Source organism: Lepus europaeus, chromosome 9, assembly GCF_033115175.1.
Source record: "Lepus europaeus isolate LE1 chromosome 9, mLepTim1.pri, whole genome shotgun sequence".
NCBI classification, from domain to species: domain Eukaryota; kingdom Metazoa; phylum Chordata; class Mammalia; order Lagomorpha; family Leporidae; genus Lepus; species Lepus europaeus.
In genome coordinates, this window is record NC_084835.1 from 124,950,990 (window position 1) to 124,965,845 (window position 14,856).

A 14,856-nucleotide genomic window follows, 5' to 3' on the forward strand; every position below is an offset into this window, starting at 1 on the left:
CACATGAGTGCAGGGCCCAAGGACTTGTGCCATCTTCTACTGCTTTCCCAGGCTATAGCAGAGAGCTGGATTGGAAGTGGAGCAGCCAGGATTCGAACTGGCACCCTTATGGGATGCCAGCACTGCAGGTGGCACGTTTACCCACTGTGCCACAGCGCCAGCCCTTCAGTGTATATTTCTATAAATTCTAATAATTGGGGCATTTACCACATGATTGTGTGTGTGTATGTGTGTGGAGCCTGTTTTTCTTCTTGTTAATTGGTAGTTTTTTGTGTGTTGCAGTTGTCTTTCCTCTTGCTTCCTGGGAGGCTCTGTTGAGCAGAAATGAATTTTGATGGAATCTGCTTCATTCACCTTCTTGTTGATGGTTAATTTTGTTTTTTCAGTTGTTGTTGGCCTTGGTTCAAAAATTCGTCCCTACTCAAAAGTCATAAAAATATTCTTACAGTGTTTGATGAGTGACAGGACAAGTCCTTAAATAAGAAAAGGTCTGTATTATCTGTCAGGCAGTTATTATTTTAACATTTACACTTGGAGCTGTAATTCAAATGGTTTTCATCTTTAGATTGAAGTAGATCTAGGCCTGTGTGGACCCCATTTTCTTAGCAGTGTTTATTACAAAGGCCTTCATCTCACTGATCTGCAGAGCCATCTTTCCCACAAGTCTGTGTCCATATACCTGTGGGCCTATGATTTAGATTCTCTAGCTTTGCATTGTTATCATCCTATCGTGTCCAAATCACTCTCGTTTAGTCTGACAGTTCTGATAGGTTGTGAGGTCAATCTTGGTCATTCTTAGCCTTTGTGTTTTCCCTATATGCATGAGGAAAACTTTGTCCTTTCCATCAAAACATGCCAAGAGTTTGATTTGCCTTATGTTAAATATATTGATTAATTTATGGGCATTTGACATCACTAGACTGCACATTCTAATTCCTGAGCTGTAAATGTGTTCTATTTAAGTTTTATTTGTCAGCAATGTTTTATGTATTATGTATTTTTTTAATATTTATTTTACTATTTGAAAGAGTTAGACGGAGAGAGAGGTCTTCCATCTGCTGATTCACTCTTCAAGTGGCCACCATGGCCAGGGCTGGGCCAGGCCAAAGCTAAGAGCCAAGAGCTTCACCCAGGTCTTCCACGAGGGTGGCAGGGGCCCAAGCACTTGGGCCATCTTCCGCTGCTTTTCCCAGGCCATCAGCAGGGAGCTGGATCAAAAGTAGAGAGGCCAGGACGTGAACTGGATCCCATAGGGAAGTCAGCATCACAGGTAGCAGCTTTATCTGCTGCACAACAATGCTGGCACCTGATGTATTTTTTAAAATAGAAGTGATATACATCTTTTATTAGGCTTATTCCAATGTTACTTTTTTCTGTTTACTGAAATAGGCATAGTTATTTATTTACTTTTTTTTAAAGATTTATTTTCTATGAAAGGCAGAGTTACAGAGAACGAAAGGGAGTGATGGAAACCTTCCATCTGCTGCCTCACTCCCCAAATGGCCACAATAGCCAGGGCTGGGCCAGACTGAAGCCAGGAGCCAGGAGCTTCATCTGTATTTCCCATGTGGGTACAGGACCCAAGTATTCGGGCCATCTTCTGCTGCCTTCCCAGGCACATTAGTGGAAGCTGAATCAGAAGTGAAGTAGCTGGGACTTGAACTGGTGCCCATATGGGATGCCTGTGCTGCAGGTGGTGACTAGTATGTTACACCACAATGCTAGCCCCTGAAATAGGCATATTCAAAGAGAGATTTACTTTATTGCTGTTTGTTTCTGGTGTGTGTGTGTGTGTGTATATATGCACGTGTTTGTATGTGTGCGTCTTTGCATGTGTGTTTTGTATATTGTGTACATATGCATGTGTGTGTGTTCTGTGTCACTTATTTTTGCCTTCACATCTGCTTCCATAGTGTACTTTCTGTTGGGTTCATTGGCTTTTTTCTTTTTGTATTCAAATGTTTGTGTATCTGTTGTGTCCTGTTGTATGCATTGGATTGTGTGTGTTTTCCTGATTTTGACTATTCCACTCATTTTTGTATGTCACATCTATATTACCATTCAATGAAATGTTCACTAACTTCCATGGTTTCTTCCTTGGTTTGAGTATTCTTTAGATCTCTTTTTTTTTTTAAAGATATATTTATTTATTTGAAAGGCAGAGTTATAAAGAGGCAGGGAGAGGGAGAGAGAGAGAGAGAGGTCTTCCATCTGCTGGTTCACTCACAAATTGGCTGTAGTGGCAGGAGCTGCGCAGATCTGAGGCCAGGAGGCAAGAGCTTCTTCCGGGTCCCATGCAGGTGCAGGGCCCCAAGGACTTGTGCCATCTTCTACTGCTTTCCCAAGCCATAGCAGAGAGCTGGATTGGGAGTGGAGCAGCCGGGACTAGAACCGGCGCCCATGTGGGATGCCGGCACTGCAGAGGGCAGTGTTACCCGCTGTGCCACAGCGCTGGCCCCTGTTCTTTAGATCCTAACCCATCACCCTTCCTAGTATGAGAAAGGGAGTAGCCCTGTCCAGCATGTGTTTCTTAGCTCTCATAAAGCAGATTTGTTTTTGTTACTGTTGACAGGTAATCCTTGTTTTAATCATGTGCAGTTAAATTTTTATTTAGATCCCTCAAAATACACGTAATTCATGAAAATTATTTGAGGTATTGTTATAATTACATACTTTTCTTTAAATTGATAGATCTTTCACACTTGATATAATTATTTGCAGTGATGATTAAATGTATGAGTAATGGCTTGTAAAAGCTTTTTTTTTTTTTTTATAGGCAGAGTGGATAGGGAGAGAGACAGAGACAGAGAGAAAGGTCTTACTTTTTGCCGTTGGTTCACCCTCCAATGGCCACTGTGGCCGGCGCATCTCGCTGATCCAAAGCCAGGAGCCAGGTGCTTCTCCTGGTCTCCCATGGGGTGCAGGGCCCAAGCACTTGGGCCATCCTCCACTGCATTCCCGGGCCATAGCAGAGAGCTGGCCAGGAAGAGGGGCAACCGGGACAGAATCCGGCGCCCCAACCGGGACTAGAACCCGGTGTGCCGGCGCCGCAAGGCAGAGGATTAGCCTGTTAAGCCATGGCGCCAGCTGTAAAAGCTTTTATATGTCATGTAATACGTTTGAGCTTTTCATTTTTTGTCTAGTAAGACATTGTTACCTCAGATATTGATTTGTGGGACTTTTCTGCTTAGTCATGCATTTACCAGTCACTCACATTTAGAAGTGTGTGATCTTTGACCTGCTGTGTTGTATGCTGGGCACTGGCTCACTGTCCTCGCATTCCAGGGCAGCATCCCGTGGGGAGTACAAAGTTCTTATCGGGCTGTAGTTTATATGTCAGTTACAATGCAGCAAGAGCCACAGAAGTGCCAATATTGAACATTTTCAGACATGAAATATTCTTTTTTAAAGATTTATTTTATTTATTTGAAAGGCAGAATTAGAGAGGGGGGAGAGAGAAAGATCTTCAGTTTACTGGTTCACTTCCAAAATGGCTACAGCAGCCGGAGCTGGGCCAGACTGAAGCCAAGAGCTTCATCCGGGTCTCCCATGTGAGTGCTGGGGCCCAAGCACTTGGGCCCTCCTCTGCTGCTTTCCCAGACACATTTCCCGGATCAGAAGTGGAGCAGCCAGGACTCAAACAGGCTCCCACATGGGATGCCAGTGTTGCAGCCGATGCCTTACCCACTATGCCAGAACACCAACCCCATGAAGTATTCTTAAAGTCCTAAGTGAATGCTATTTGCATGGCTTATATATGGGAAAATTCATAAGATTTCAATTAAAATGTGATTTAGTATACTAATTTTTATATATAAATTATAAATTATAGTTATTTCATTAAAAGTTTTATTATAACCTTAGTTGTTTTTGCTAGCTATTTCTACTTTGGAATAGAATAGAGTTAATATGTAGGCCTGCTCATAGATAATTAACATTTTATATTGTTGTTTGCAGAACCAGAGAATTCCATCAGATATGGTGTTTCTTAGAACTTCAGAAAAAGCAGGTATTTTTTACTTATTTACTATTTTACATTGCTGATGATTTAGTAATTTGACAATTTAATTTTCATTTTAAAAGGTAAAAGTAAAATTTAAACTTACTAAAATTTCTCTTTCATTGATTTCATTGAATTTTTCTTTCATTGAAGTATTGGTTTCTAAGTGACTTTTAATCGCTGATATTTAAAAAGATGACTTTACCATATAATATGTACTTAAAAATAATCCTGTCAGCCTGTCCATCCAGTGAGAGCATCCACTCACATATTAACACTGACACATGATCAAGTAAGTGACAGTGTGGCTCACCATTTGATCGCTCTCTGCAAGCTCCACCTAGGGTTGCTGAGCTGCAAGAGGGAGGGAGACTTGGTTGCCGCTTTTAAAGAGTACATAGGTTCTGTAGTACGGAGAAGTGTCAGGGCCATGTGGGAGGGGACGACTGCTGAGAGCTTCCTAGGAAAACGATGCTTCTGTGAGCTCCCCAGAGTAGCAGGTTCCAGAAAGGAGTGCCGAGGTGAATCCCGGGCGGCCTGGCGGAGCTGTGCTGGGAAGCCAGAGCCCTGGGATCAGGTCTCCCGCAGGTCTCCAGGCACGGGCAGCACTGCTGAGAGGAAGGCTGCAAGCCGAGGCGTGGCCACAGCTCCCTGCCGGCCGCGTCTCTGGCTCTGATGAGTGGGTGAGCCATGTTCTACAGGAAGCTGGCCTGCGCTGGCACGTTGCTATTTCTCGCGTGAAGACCCTATAGAGTTGTGCGTGAGATCTCTGGGACATTCCTTTAATTTTTCCTCCATTTTTAAGCAGTGTACTCGAATGGCTTCCCTCAGCAAGAATCCCTTCTGCCCCCAGAGCCTGTGCTGTGGAGGGGACCCCAGCTCCTCCAACTCCATTGCCATCTGGCCAGAGGCATTTACACACCACCTCCCCACCCCCGGGGACTCCATGCAGCTCTCTGGCTGCCATCCCCTCTCTCTAGAACAAGTGGTTTGTCTGTGATTTCACCATAGTCCTCTTTGTCGCTCGGTGTGAAATTTGAATGGTCTTGGCTTTCGTTGTCATTGTGTGCTAATCATCCTTTGGGACCTGCTGGGGATCTGTGGCACACTCAGCAGTTCAGTCGCTGCCTTTTCATTGGAGTCTTTAATCCGTTTCTACTTAACATAATCAGTGTGAATGGGATTTATCTCTCTTTGTTTTCTACATGTCTTAGAATATATTTTTTAAAGATTCATTTATTTATTTGAAAGTTATAGGGAGGGAAAGACAGAGACAGACACACACATGCACACGCGTGCACTCACACACACACACAGAGAATCTTCCATTTGCTGGTTCATTCCCCAGATAGCTGCAATAGCCAGGACGCAGCCAGGCCAAAGCCAGAAGCCAGGAGCTTCATTTGAGTCTCCCAGTGGGTGCAAACACTTGGGCTGTCTTCTGCTGCTTTTTCCAGCTCATTAGCAGAGAACTGGATTGGAAGTGGAGCAGCTGGGACATGGGCCAGTGCCCGCATGGGAAGCCAGCGTCACAGGTGCCGGCTTTCTGTTGGGTGTGTCTCTTGTTACTTCAGCACTGCCTTACTTTGTTTTAAATAAATACTTTCTAATATACTGTTTTAATTCCCGTTGTTTTATTACTACATACAGTTATTAGTTGGTGCCCCCAGGATTATAAATAACACAGCCTATTCTTAGCTAAATTTAATATTTTTCTTGAATACGTGCTCCAGAAACTGTTAGAAGTGGGTTTTCAGAGGTTTTGTTCTACTGCCCCGCTGACATCAGCTGTTTACTTCTTTGTGCTGTCTTTACATATTTGTAAATATTTGCATTTGAGAAATAACCTTTTAATGATTTTGGGAGAAATGTATGTGAGATTACAACCACTATTCCAAACATGGAAATGTTTTGGGTAACTGGCTTAATGGAACACATTCTACATGGTGTGTTGGAGGTGAGTTATGGACAGGGCCCAGCCTGCAGAAGGTGGAGATGCTGAGAAATGTCCATTTTACAGGGGAGCGGTCTGCGCATTGGTGAGTGTCCGTGGCCTTGTTGACGGTTTTATGACTGACAGCCGTTTTGGAAACTTCTCTGCCCAGTCGTCTTCTCACTGTGTCCTTACTGTGGAAGAGTGGGACAGCGCAGCGTAGATGGGATATTAGAGCACGAGGCCAATGGGGTGCTCTCCATGGTGCTGACATCAGATGATTAAGATAATATCCCATTGGAGCATGTCGTAAATAATCTCTAATTATGCCTTGCAGTCCACTTAATAGTGAGAATTACTCTCTGTAGTGAGAGTAATGGTCATTCACTATTTGGCAGGTCATGGATTCCTTTGAGAGTCATAAGAATTACCACCTTGTTCCCAGAAAAATGTACTTTAAATGCACATATGCTCAATTGTGGATTGTTTTAATATTCTAGAAAGTAATTTATGGATTGTGGGCTTAATTGTCTGTTTTAACTTATAGTTCTCTTCTAGTCCTTAGTATTTTTTCTATCATTTAAATTGTTAAAGCAATTGCTAATTGATCATATTCAGATATTATGAAATCAGATTACTATTTCATACCATTCTTCATCCTTTTTAAAAAAGATTTATTCATTTATTTATTATTTGAAAGGCAGAGAGATCTTCCGTCTACTGGTTCACTCCTCAAATGGCTGCAATGGCTGGGGCTGGGCCAGCCTGAGGCCGGGAGCCAGGAGCTCCATTCGGGTCCCCCACATGCGTGGCAGGGAGACAAGCACTGGGCCATGCTCCACTGCCTTCCCAGGTGCATTCAGGGACCTGGGTTGGAAGGGAGCAGCTAGGGCTCAATGGGCTTCCATTGTGGCTGCTGGCTTCGCTGGCGACAACTTAACCTACTGTGCCAAAACGTTGGTCCCTGTTTCTCTTCTCTTTAAGAAATGCTCTAAGTAGCACCCAGGCTGTACATGATGCGTCATGTTATTACTTTCAGTCAAGGTTTGTTAGCTTTCAAAATTGTTTTTTTGTGATTTAATGATTTCAGATTTTCTTACTGCCTAGCTTTGTGTTTTCCAGAGTGCTGCACCGTGTTCAGCATTTGTTGGTGTTCTCGGCTGGCACTCTGACTGTCCTGGATTGCTTTCCAGTGTTAGGTTTAAAAACCTCACAGTGCAGTGTTTATCATCATGGAAATCTTCACACTGTAGGCAGCATAGCAGTGCTACGTGCGGGCAGTGGCCGGGCGTGTTGGAGAGGCTGGTCTGCGCCATCGTATTGACTGCATTCATACAGAGTGTTCTGGGCCAGGAGCTGACTGTTTAGAATGTAAATGAAGCTGCTGATGAATCTGGTGACTGATGGCTTAAATTCCAATTAATCAATTCCCTCATCAGTTTCTTCATTCAGATCAAATATTTCCTGAGTGCACACAGTTCTTTTAGAGGTATTAAGAGAAATTAATGCTTTGGAACTAATTTTCATCAATCTTTTATAAATGCCAATATCTTTTTCACTTGTCTGCTAAGTGATGACATAAAGGTTTAAGTGTTGGGACACATTATAGTAGCGTAGCTGTCATGGTTAGTGGGATGAGCCGTAGGGAAATGGCACTCTGCTCATCTCATCCACATCACCTCTGTTGCTCTGTTCATCTTGCCGCCAGCTGAAAAATTTCATGAAGAAGTTACTAAGTCATGTAAATGCTTTAAAAATTGAGTTTAACGACAAATGATGTGGTATGATTGAGGCCAGGTCGATGTTTCTGGAGCGTGCGCTGTGGCCCATCTTCCAGTGCTGTTGGGGCTGACAGTGCAGGCGGGCAGGACACTGTCCCCCGGTGGCGTCCGCCCCTTGTTTAGCACTGCCGGCATGGTGTAGACACTGGCTGATCTTCATTTACTTGCCATAAACCTGTCCTTCCCCACAAACCCTTGTCAGTTACACAAAATAAGATGAAATATTCATAAGAAGTCTGTAATGGGATCTGAGCAGGCCATTTAATAATTCACTCTTGGCGAGATTGGCTGGAATCGCTTGTAGCGGCGCTCTGTTACAGATCACCAGAGTCGCGTCCGACGGTCAGGTTTGCCAGCCTCATGTTGTTGTAGTCGTCTTTGCTCTCTATACCGGTTAAAGTGAAGGTAGTAATTGTAACTGTGCTTGAGGAAAAATAATACCGGGTCATTTCCCCATGTGTCAAAGTAGCATATGATTATTTAACCTGAAGCATGTCTTTTTTGGTAAAGGAAACAAACTGCATTGTTTCCAGTACTGGTGAGTCTGAACCCTCTGAGACACTGTGAGGTCTCGCCGGTTGTGATCTTGTGTGTTCCTGAGTATGTAGCGGAAAGCCAGGCCCTGGGCATGTCCGCGTGCGGCATTCAGAAACTGCACACTTTCTTTTTTTTTTTTTTCTTTTTTATTTTTATTTATTTATTTTTTTTATTTTTTTTGACAGGCAGAGTGGACAGTGAGAGACAGAGACAGAGAGAAAGGTCTTCCTTTTGCCGTTGGTTCACCCTCCAATGGCCGCCGCGGTAGCGCGCTGCGGCCGGCGCACCGGCTGATCCGATGGCAGGAGCCAGGTGTTTATCCTGGTCTCCCATGGGGTGCAGGGCCCAAGGGCTTGGGCCATCCTCCACTGCACTCCCTGGCCACAGCAGAGAGCTGGCCTGGAAGAGGGGCAACCGGGACAGGATCGGTGCCCCGACCGGGACTAGAACCCGGTGTGCCGGCGCCGCTAGGCGGAGGATTAGCCTATTGAGCCGCGGCGCCGGCCGAAACTGCACACTTTCAGCCCGTTTTCAGCTCCCTTGTATTCTCTATTAGAATACATGCACACTTTTATTTTTTTTTTTCAAAAGATTTATTTATTTGAAAGGCAGAATTAGAGAGAAGGAAAGACAGAGAGAAATCTGCCATCCACTGGTTTACTCCCCAACTGACCACAACAGCCAGCTAGGCTGAAGCCAGGAGCCTAGAACTCTGTCTGCCAGACACAGGGTGCAGGGGCTTGAGCACTTGGGCCATCTTCTGCTGCTTTCCCAGGCCATTAGCAGGGGGCTGGACTGGAAGTGGAGTAGTCAGGACTGCAACCAGCACTCATGAGATGCCGGCATCACAGGCGGTAGCTTACTCTGCACACACAGCACTGGCCTGTACATGCACACGTACTTAAGTGAAAACATCAGTCTTGAGGGAAGATTCACCTTTAAACGCGTGTGTGCTGCACATTGTCTCGTGCTGCTTCTTAAACCTTCAGCCCTTGCAGATTGTTCACATTCCCATTCTTTGTTGTTGTTGTTGTTTTCTTTTAAAGATTTATTTATTTGAAAGTCTGAGTTACACAGAGAGAGGAGAGGTGGGGCGGGGTGGGGGGTCTTCCATCCACTGGTTCACTCCCCAATTGGCCACAACAGCCAAAGCTGTGCCAATCCAAAGCCAGGAGCCTGGAAGTTCTTCCAGGTCTCCCATGCGGGTCCAGGGACCCAAGGACTGGGGCCATACTCTACTGCTTCTCCAGGCCAGAGCAGAGAGCTGGATTAGAAGTGGAGCAGCTGAGATACGAACCGGTGCCCATATGAGATGCTGGCATTGCAGGCTGTGGCTTTACCCGCTACGAGACAGCACTGGCCCCACTCATTCCCATTCTTTTGACAAATAATACAGAGCTATTTGTTTAGCTGTAATTAGATGTGTTTTTCAGAGTGTGTGTAACCAGACAAAAGTCTTTCGGATGTATCTTTAATCGATAATGCAGATGATTGAAAAGTCTTCATAGTTCTCCCTGTTACTATTAGTTCATCTTTCTGAATTTCCCAGGCTTGTTTTTGTAGTGATAATGCGCATGTCTAAGCTAAATTGCAAGAATAAAAAAAGAAAATTGGTAAGGTTAGATTATGTGGGTAGGCCACGTTTTGGGCACTGAATTGCTGATGGCTGAGATAGTTGACAGTGCATCAGTCAGGAGAGAAATGATTTGTGTTCTGTTCTGGGAGAGTGAGAGTGAGGGAACACTCCCCAGTGTGCAGAAGTGCGAGCTAATTGTGGAACAGGGTCCTCACTGAGCCCCTTTGCAGGTGAGGGCCCTGTGAGCTCTGGCCAGCATCCCCGCCCTTCCTCTTGGGAAAACCAGCAGTGACTCCGAAAGTTGTCAAGTGTGAATTGTTCCTGGTTGAAAACCAGGAGGGGACTTTTTTTTTTTCTTTTAAGATTTATTTATTTACTTGAAGACAGAGTTACAGAGAGGCAGAGAGAGAGAGAGAGAGAGAGAGAGAGAGAGAGTGAGAGTGTCTCCCATCCACTGATTCACTCCCCAATTGGCCGCAGCGGCCAGAGCTGAGCTGATCTGAAGCCAGGAGCTTCTTCTGGGTCTCCCATGCAGGTGCAGGGTCCCAAGGACCTGGGCCATCTTCTACTGCTTTCCCAGGCCACAGCAGAGAATTGGATCAGAAGTGGAGCAACCAGGACTTGAACCATCGCCCATGTGGGATGCCAGCACTGCAGGCTGCGGCTTTACCCACTACGCCACAGTGCCTGCCCCATAAATGAGTCTTTTTTTTTTTTTTTTTTTTTGGACAGGCAGAGTAGATAGTGAGAGAGAGAGACAAAGAGAAAGGTCTTCCTTTTTGCTGTTGGTTCACCCTCCAATGGCCGCTGTGACCGGCGCATCTCGCTGATCCAAAGCCAGGAGCCAGGAGCCAGGTGCTTCTCCTGGTCTCCCATGGGGTGCAGGGCCCAAGCACTTGGGCCATCCTCCACTGCACTCCCAGGCCATAGCAGAGAGCTGGCCTGGAAGAGGGGCAACTGGGATAGAATCCAGCGCCCCGACTGGGATTAGAACCTGGTGTGCCGGCACCGCAAGGCGGAGGATTAGCCTGTTTAGCCACGGCGCCGGCCATAAATGAGTCTTAAAAGGCTTCTGCTGCCCCCACTTTGCAACGTTTTTGTATTGTAATTCCAGCTCCCCAGTCCACCCTGATGGTCAGGCAGAGGCAGACCTGAGTTGTTGCTGTCAAGCACATAGCTTTGCAGTGCAGTGGACTCAGTCGTGGTGTTCCAGCTGTGGAGCGTGTGCTAAGACGTTAGCACCTCCGAGGACCTGGTGTCTCCTGGGTAGGCTGTGACTGGCCCTCGGGTAGAAGGTGCTCAGGAGGCAGCAGTAACCTCTGGGCGAGCGTTTGCCTGCTGAGTCTGTGATGAGCACTTCCCGGATGTGGAGTCTTACATTGGTTTCTCCCTCTGGCACCTCTAGGGTTTCATTCTGAATGGGCCAGGCTCCCAGGAAGTACCCGTGTGTTAAATTCCTCCTTGTCCCTCAGGCTTCTCCTTGTCACTTATCCCAGTCCTTCTCTCCCTCATCTGTTTCCCCTGGGCCCTGCCCTGGAGGTTCAAGGGCAGGTGAGAGCGAGGAGGTCGTGGAGGCGGTCCTCGGCCTTGCTCAGGAGACCTGGGAGATGGTGCGCTCTTTGTGTTGTTGGTGTTTCTCACGTCGTCCTCCATCAGGATGTCAGGATGCGTCCCTGCCCTCTCTGGAATGCACTCTCCAGGGGCTCCCAGTGACAGAGTTACATATTAGGGTTATGGGTGAATGGGATAATCAACTCCATTCTCCACACTTCTTCCAGAACCTCTTTTCCCCATTTATTGTTCTCTCTATGTATTCCGACCGTTACCCCATTAAGATTAGTAGGAGCCTTGGAACCTGGAAGGAATAATCTTTCAATATAGTAGGTGTTCAGTACACACTGACACACGTGCAGCAGCAGCGCTAGTGTAAGCTGGGACACACGTGCAGCAGCAGCGCTAGTGTAAGCTGTGACACATGTGCAGCAGCAGTGCTAGTGTAAGCTGGGACACACGTGCAGCAGCAGCGCTAGTGTAAGCTGGGACACACATGCAGCAGCAGCGCTAGTGTAAGCTGGGACACACGTGCAGCAGCAGCGCTAGTGTAAGCTGGGACACACGTGCAGCAGCAACGCTAGTGTAAGCTGGGACACACGTGCAGCAGCAGCGCTAGTGTAAGCTGTGACACGTGCAGCAGCAGCGCTAGTGTAAGCTGTGACACATGTGCAGCAGCAGCGCTAGTGTAAGCTGGGACACACGTGCAGCAGCAGCGCTAGTGTAAGCTGACACACACGTGCAGCAGCAGCGCTAGTGTAAGCTGGGACACACGTGCAGCAGCAGCGCTAGTGTAAGCTGGGACACACGTGCAGCAGCAGCGCTAGTGTAAGCTGTGACACGTGCAGCAGCAGCGCTAGTGTAAGCTGTGACACATGTGCAGCAGCAGCGCTAGTGTAAGCTGGGACACACGTGCAGCAGCAGCGCTAGTGTAAGCTGACACACGTGCAGCAGCAGCGCTAGTGTAAGCTGGGACACACGTGCAGCAGCAGTGCTGGTGTAAGCTGACACACGTGCAGCAGCAACGCTAGTGTAAGCTGGGACACACGTGCAGCAGCAGTGCTAGTGTAAGCTGGGACACACGTGCAGCAGCAGCGCTAGTGTAAGCTGTGACACACGTGCAGCAGCAGTGCTGGTGTAAGCTGACACACGTGCAGTAGCAGCGCTAGTGTAAGCTGGGACACACGTGCAGCAGCAGTGCTGGTGTAAGCTGACACACGTGCAGCAGCAACGCTAGTGTAAGCTGTGACACACGTGCAGCAGCAGTGCTAGTGTAAGCTGTGACACATGTGCAGCAGCAGTGCTAGTGTAAGCTGTGACACGTGCAGCAGCAGCGCTAGTGTAAGCTGTGACACATGCGCAGCAGCAGCGCTAGTGTAAGCTGTGACACACATGCAGCAGCAGTGCTAGTGTAAGCGGGGACACACGTGCAGCAGCAGTGCTAGTGTAAGCTGTGACACACATGCAGCAGCAACGCTAGTGTAAGCTGGGACACACGTGCAGCAGCAGTGCTGGTGTAAGCTGACACACGTGCAGCAGCAGCGCTAGTGTAAGCTGGGACACACGTGCAGCAGCAGTGCTGGTGTAAGCTGGGACACACGTGCAGCAGCAGTGCTGGTGTAAGCTGACACACGTGCAGCAGCAGTGCTGGTGTAAGCTGACACATGTGCAGCAGCAGTGCTGGTGTAAGCTGACACACGTGCAGCAGCAGTGCTGGTGTAAGCGGTGACACACGTGCAGCAGCAGTGCTAGTGTAAGCTGTGTTGCAGAGCACAGCCAGTCTGTCCGAAGCGCATGTTCCCAGAGTTCTTATGAATGTCTCCCCATAATCTTGTAAAATCTTCCTCAAGTCTTCATTTACTTTTTTTTTTTTTTTTAAGATTTTATGTATTTGTTTGAGAGGTAGAGTTACAGACAGAGGGAGAGACAGAGAGAAAGGTGTTCTGAACGCTGGTTCACTCCCCAAATGACTGTAATGGCCAGAGCTGGGCTGATCCAAAACCAGGAGCCAAGAGCTTCTTCTGGGTCTCCCACATGGGTGCAGGGGCCCAAGGACTTGGGCCATCTTCAGCTGCTTTCCCAGGCCATAGCAGGGAGCTGGATCGGAAGTGGAACAGCTGGAACTTGAACTGGTGTCCATATGGGAATCCAGCAACCACAGCTTTACCAACTATGCCACAGTGCTGGCCCCTGCTCCTCTTCTAATCCAGTTCTCTGCTATGGCCTGGGAAGGCAGTGGGAGGTGCTCCAGTGCTTGAGCCCCTGCCCCTGCGTGGGAGACCTGGTGGAAGCTCCTGGCTCCTGGCTTCAGATTGGCCTGCTCTGGCTTTGGTAGCCATTTGGGGAGAGAACCAGCCGGTGAAAGGCCTTTTCTCTCCCTCTCTCTGTCTATAACTCTACCTCCCAAATAAATAAAATATTAAAAAAAAACCAATAGCTTTTAAAAATGCTCTTATTGTGAAATAATTATTGACCTCTTGGAAGCTGCACAGATTATGTGTGGTCATGTGTGTGCCCTCCCCCAAGGCCGACAATAGAATGGCCCAGCCCTGGCCCCACGTGCCCTGCCTGGCTCAGTTGCTGGTAACCACAGCAATTGCCCTGTGTTAAGCCCAAGGGTCTTGTCCATCCGTTGTCTCTTGTCCTTGGCCGCTATTAATTTATTGTCCATCTCTGTAACACTATCATTTCTGGAATGCTGTGTGAATGTTTCAGCAAGTCTGTGTTGCCGTCATGGCTAGTGTTGTTGAGTATTTTATGTGTGTGTTTCTCTTTCATGAAATGTCTATGTGTTTTGCCCATTTTCTAATTGGATTGTCTTGTTTTTTTACTGTTGAGTTACAAGAGTTCAGCATGTTCTTAGTCAGATACACAACCTGCAAATGCTTTTCTGATTTGAGCTTTGTCGCTGACCATTCTGTCTTCTGCCAGCACCTTCAGAGAAGCAAATTCGTAATTTCGTAAATGTCCAAGTGGTCTTTTTTTTTTTTTTTTTTTTTTCTCTCAGGAGCTTTTCCACCAGGCCACCAAACCCAGGCCAGAGTGGAGATGGTTCTCTGCTTATGTTTTATCCCAGCTAAAGATGGGCGGAAGGCTGAGCGACCACCCTCTGCACCCTCTGCGAAATGACAGGTCCAGCACTGCTGTACACATGCTCTCCAAGAGAGCAGAACCTGCCCAGGCGCCACTCAGGGACGCTGGGCTCCAGGAGCCGCAGTCTGAGGCACAGAGCCGGGCCTCTGTGCAGACAGTGGTGGGGTCGGGGGTGCAGGGGTCCTGCAGGTGGACGGTGCAGGGAGGTAGCACAGGGCATGGACGATAGGCTGAAGCCCAGCCAGCGGTGGTGGTGCCCTGGCGTTGAGTCAGGAAGAGGCCGTGACCGCGTGGGTGTGTAAGGAATCCCAGTCATTCAGTGTCTGCCTCGGGATAATTCATGTTGTGAGTGTGTGCTCGTGTGGCTTTTTGTACCTGTTTTATT

At 47.4% G+C, this 14,856-nt stretch overlaps 1 protein-coding gene across 1 annotated transcript in view; it reads left to right on the forward strand.

Annotated features, from left to right (window-relative positions):
* ATP9B (ATPase phospholipid transporting 9B (putative)) overlaps positions 1 to 14,856 on the forward strand; it is a 259,712-nt gene that overhangs the window by 71,389 nt on the left and 173,467 nt on the right. The window contains 1 exon segment of the mRNA XM_062201824.1: positions 3,958 to 4,009. Within this exon segment, the coding sequence (XP_062057808.1) occupies positions 3,958 to 4,009 (52 nt within the window).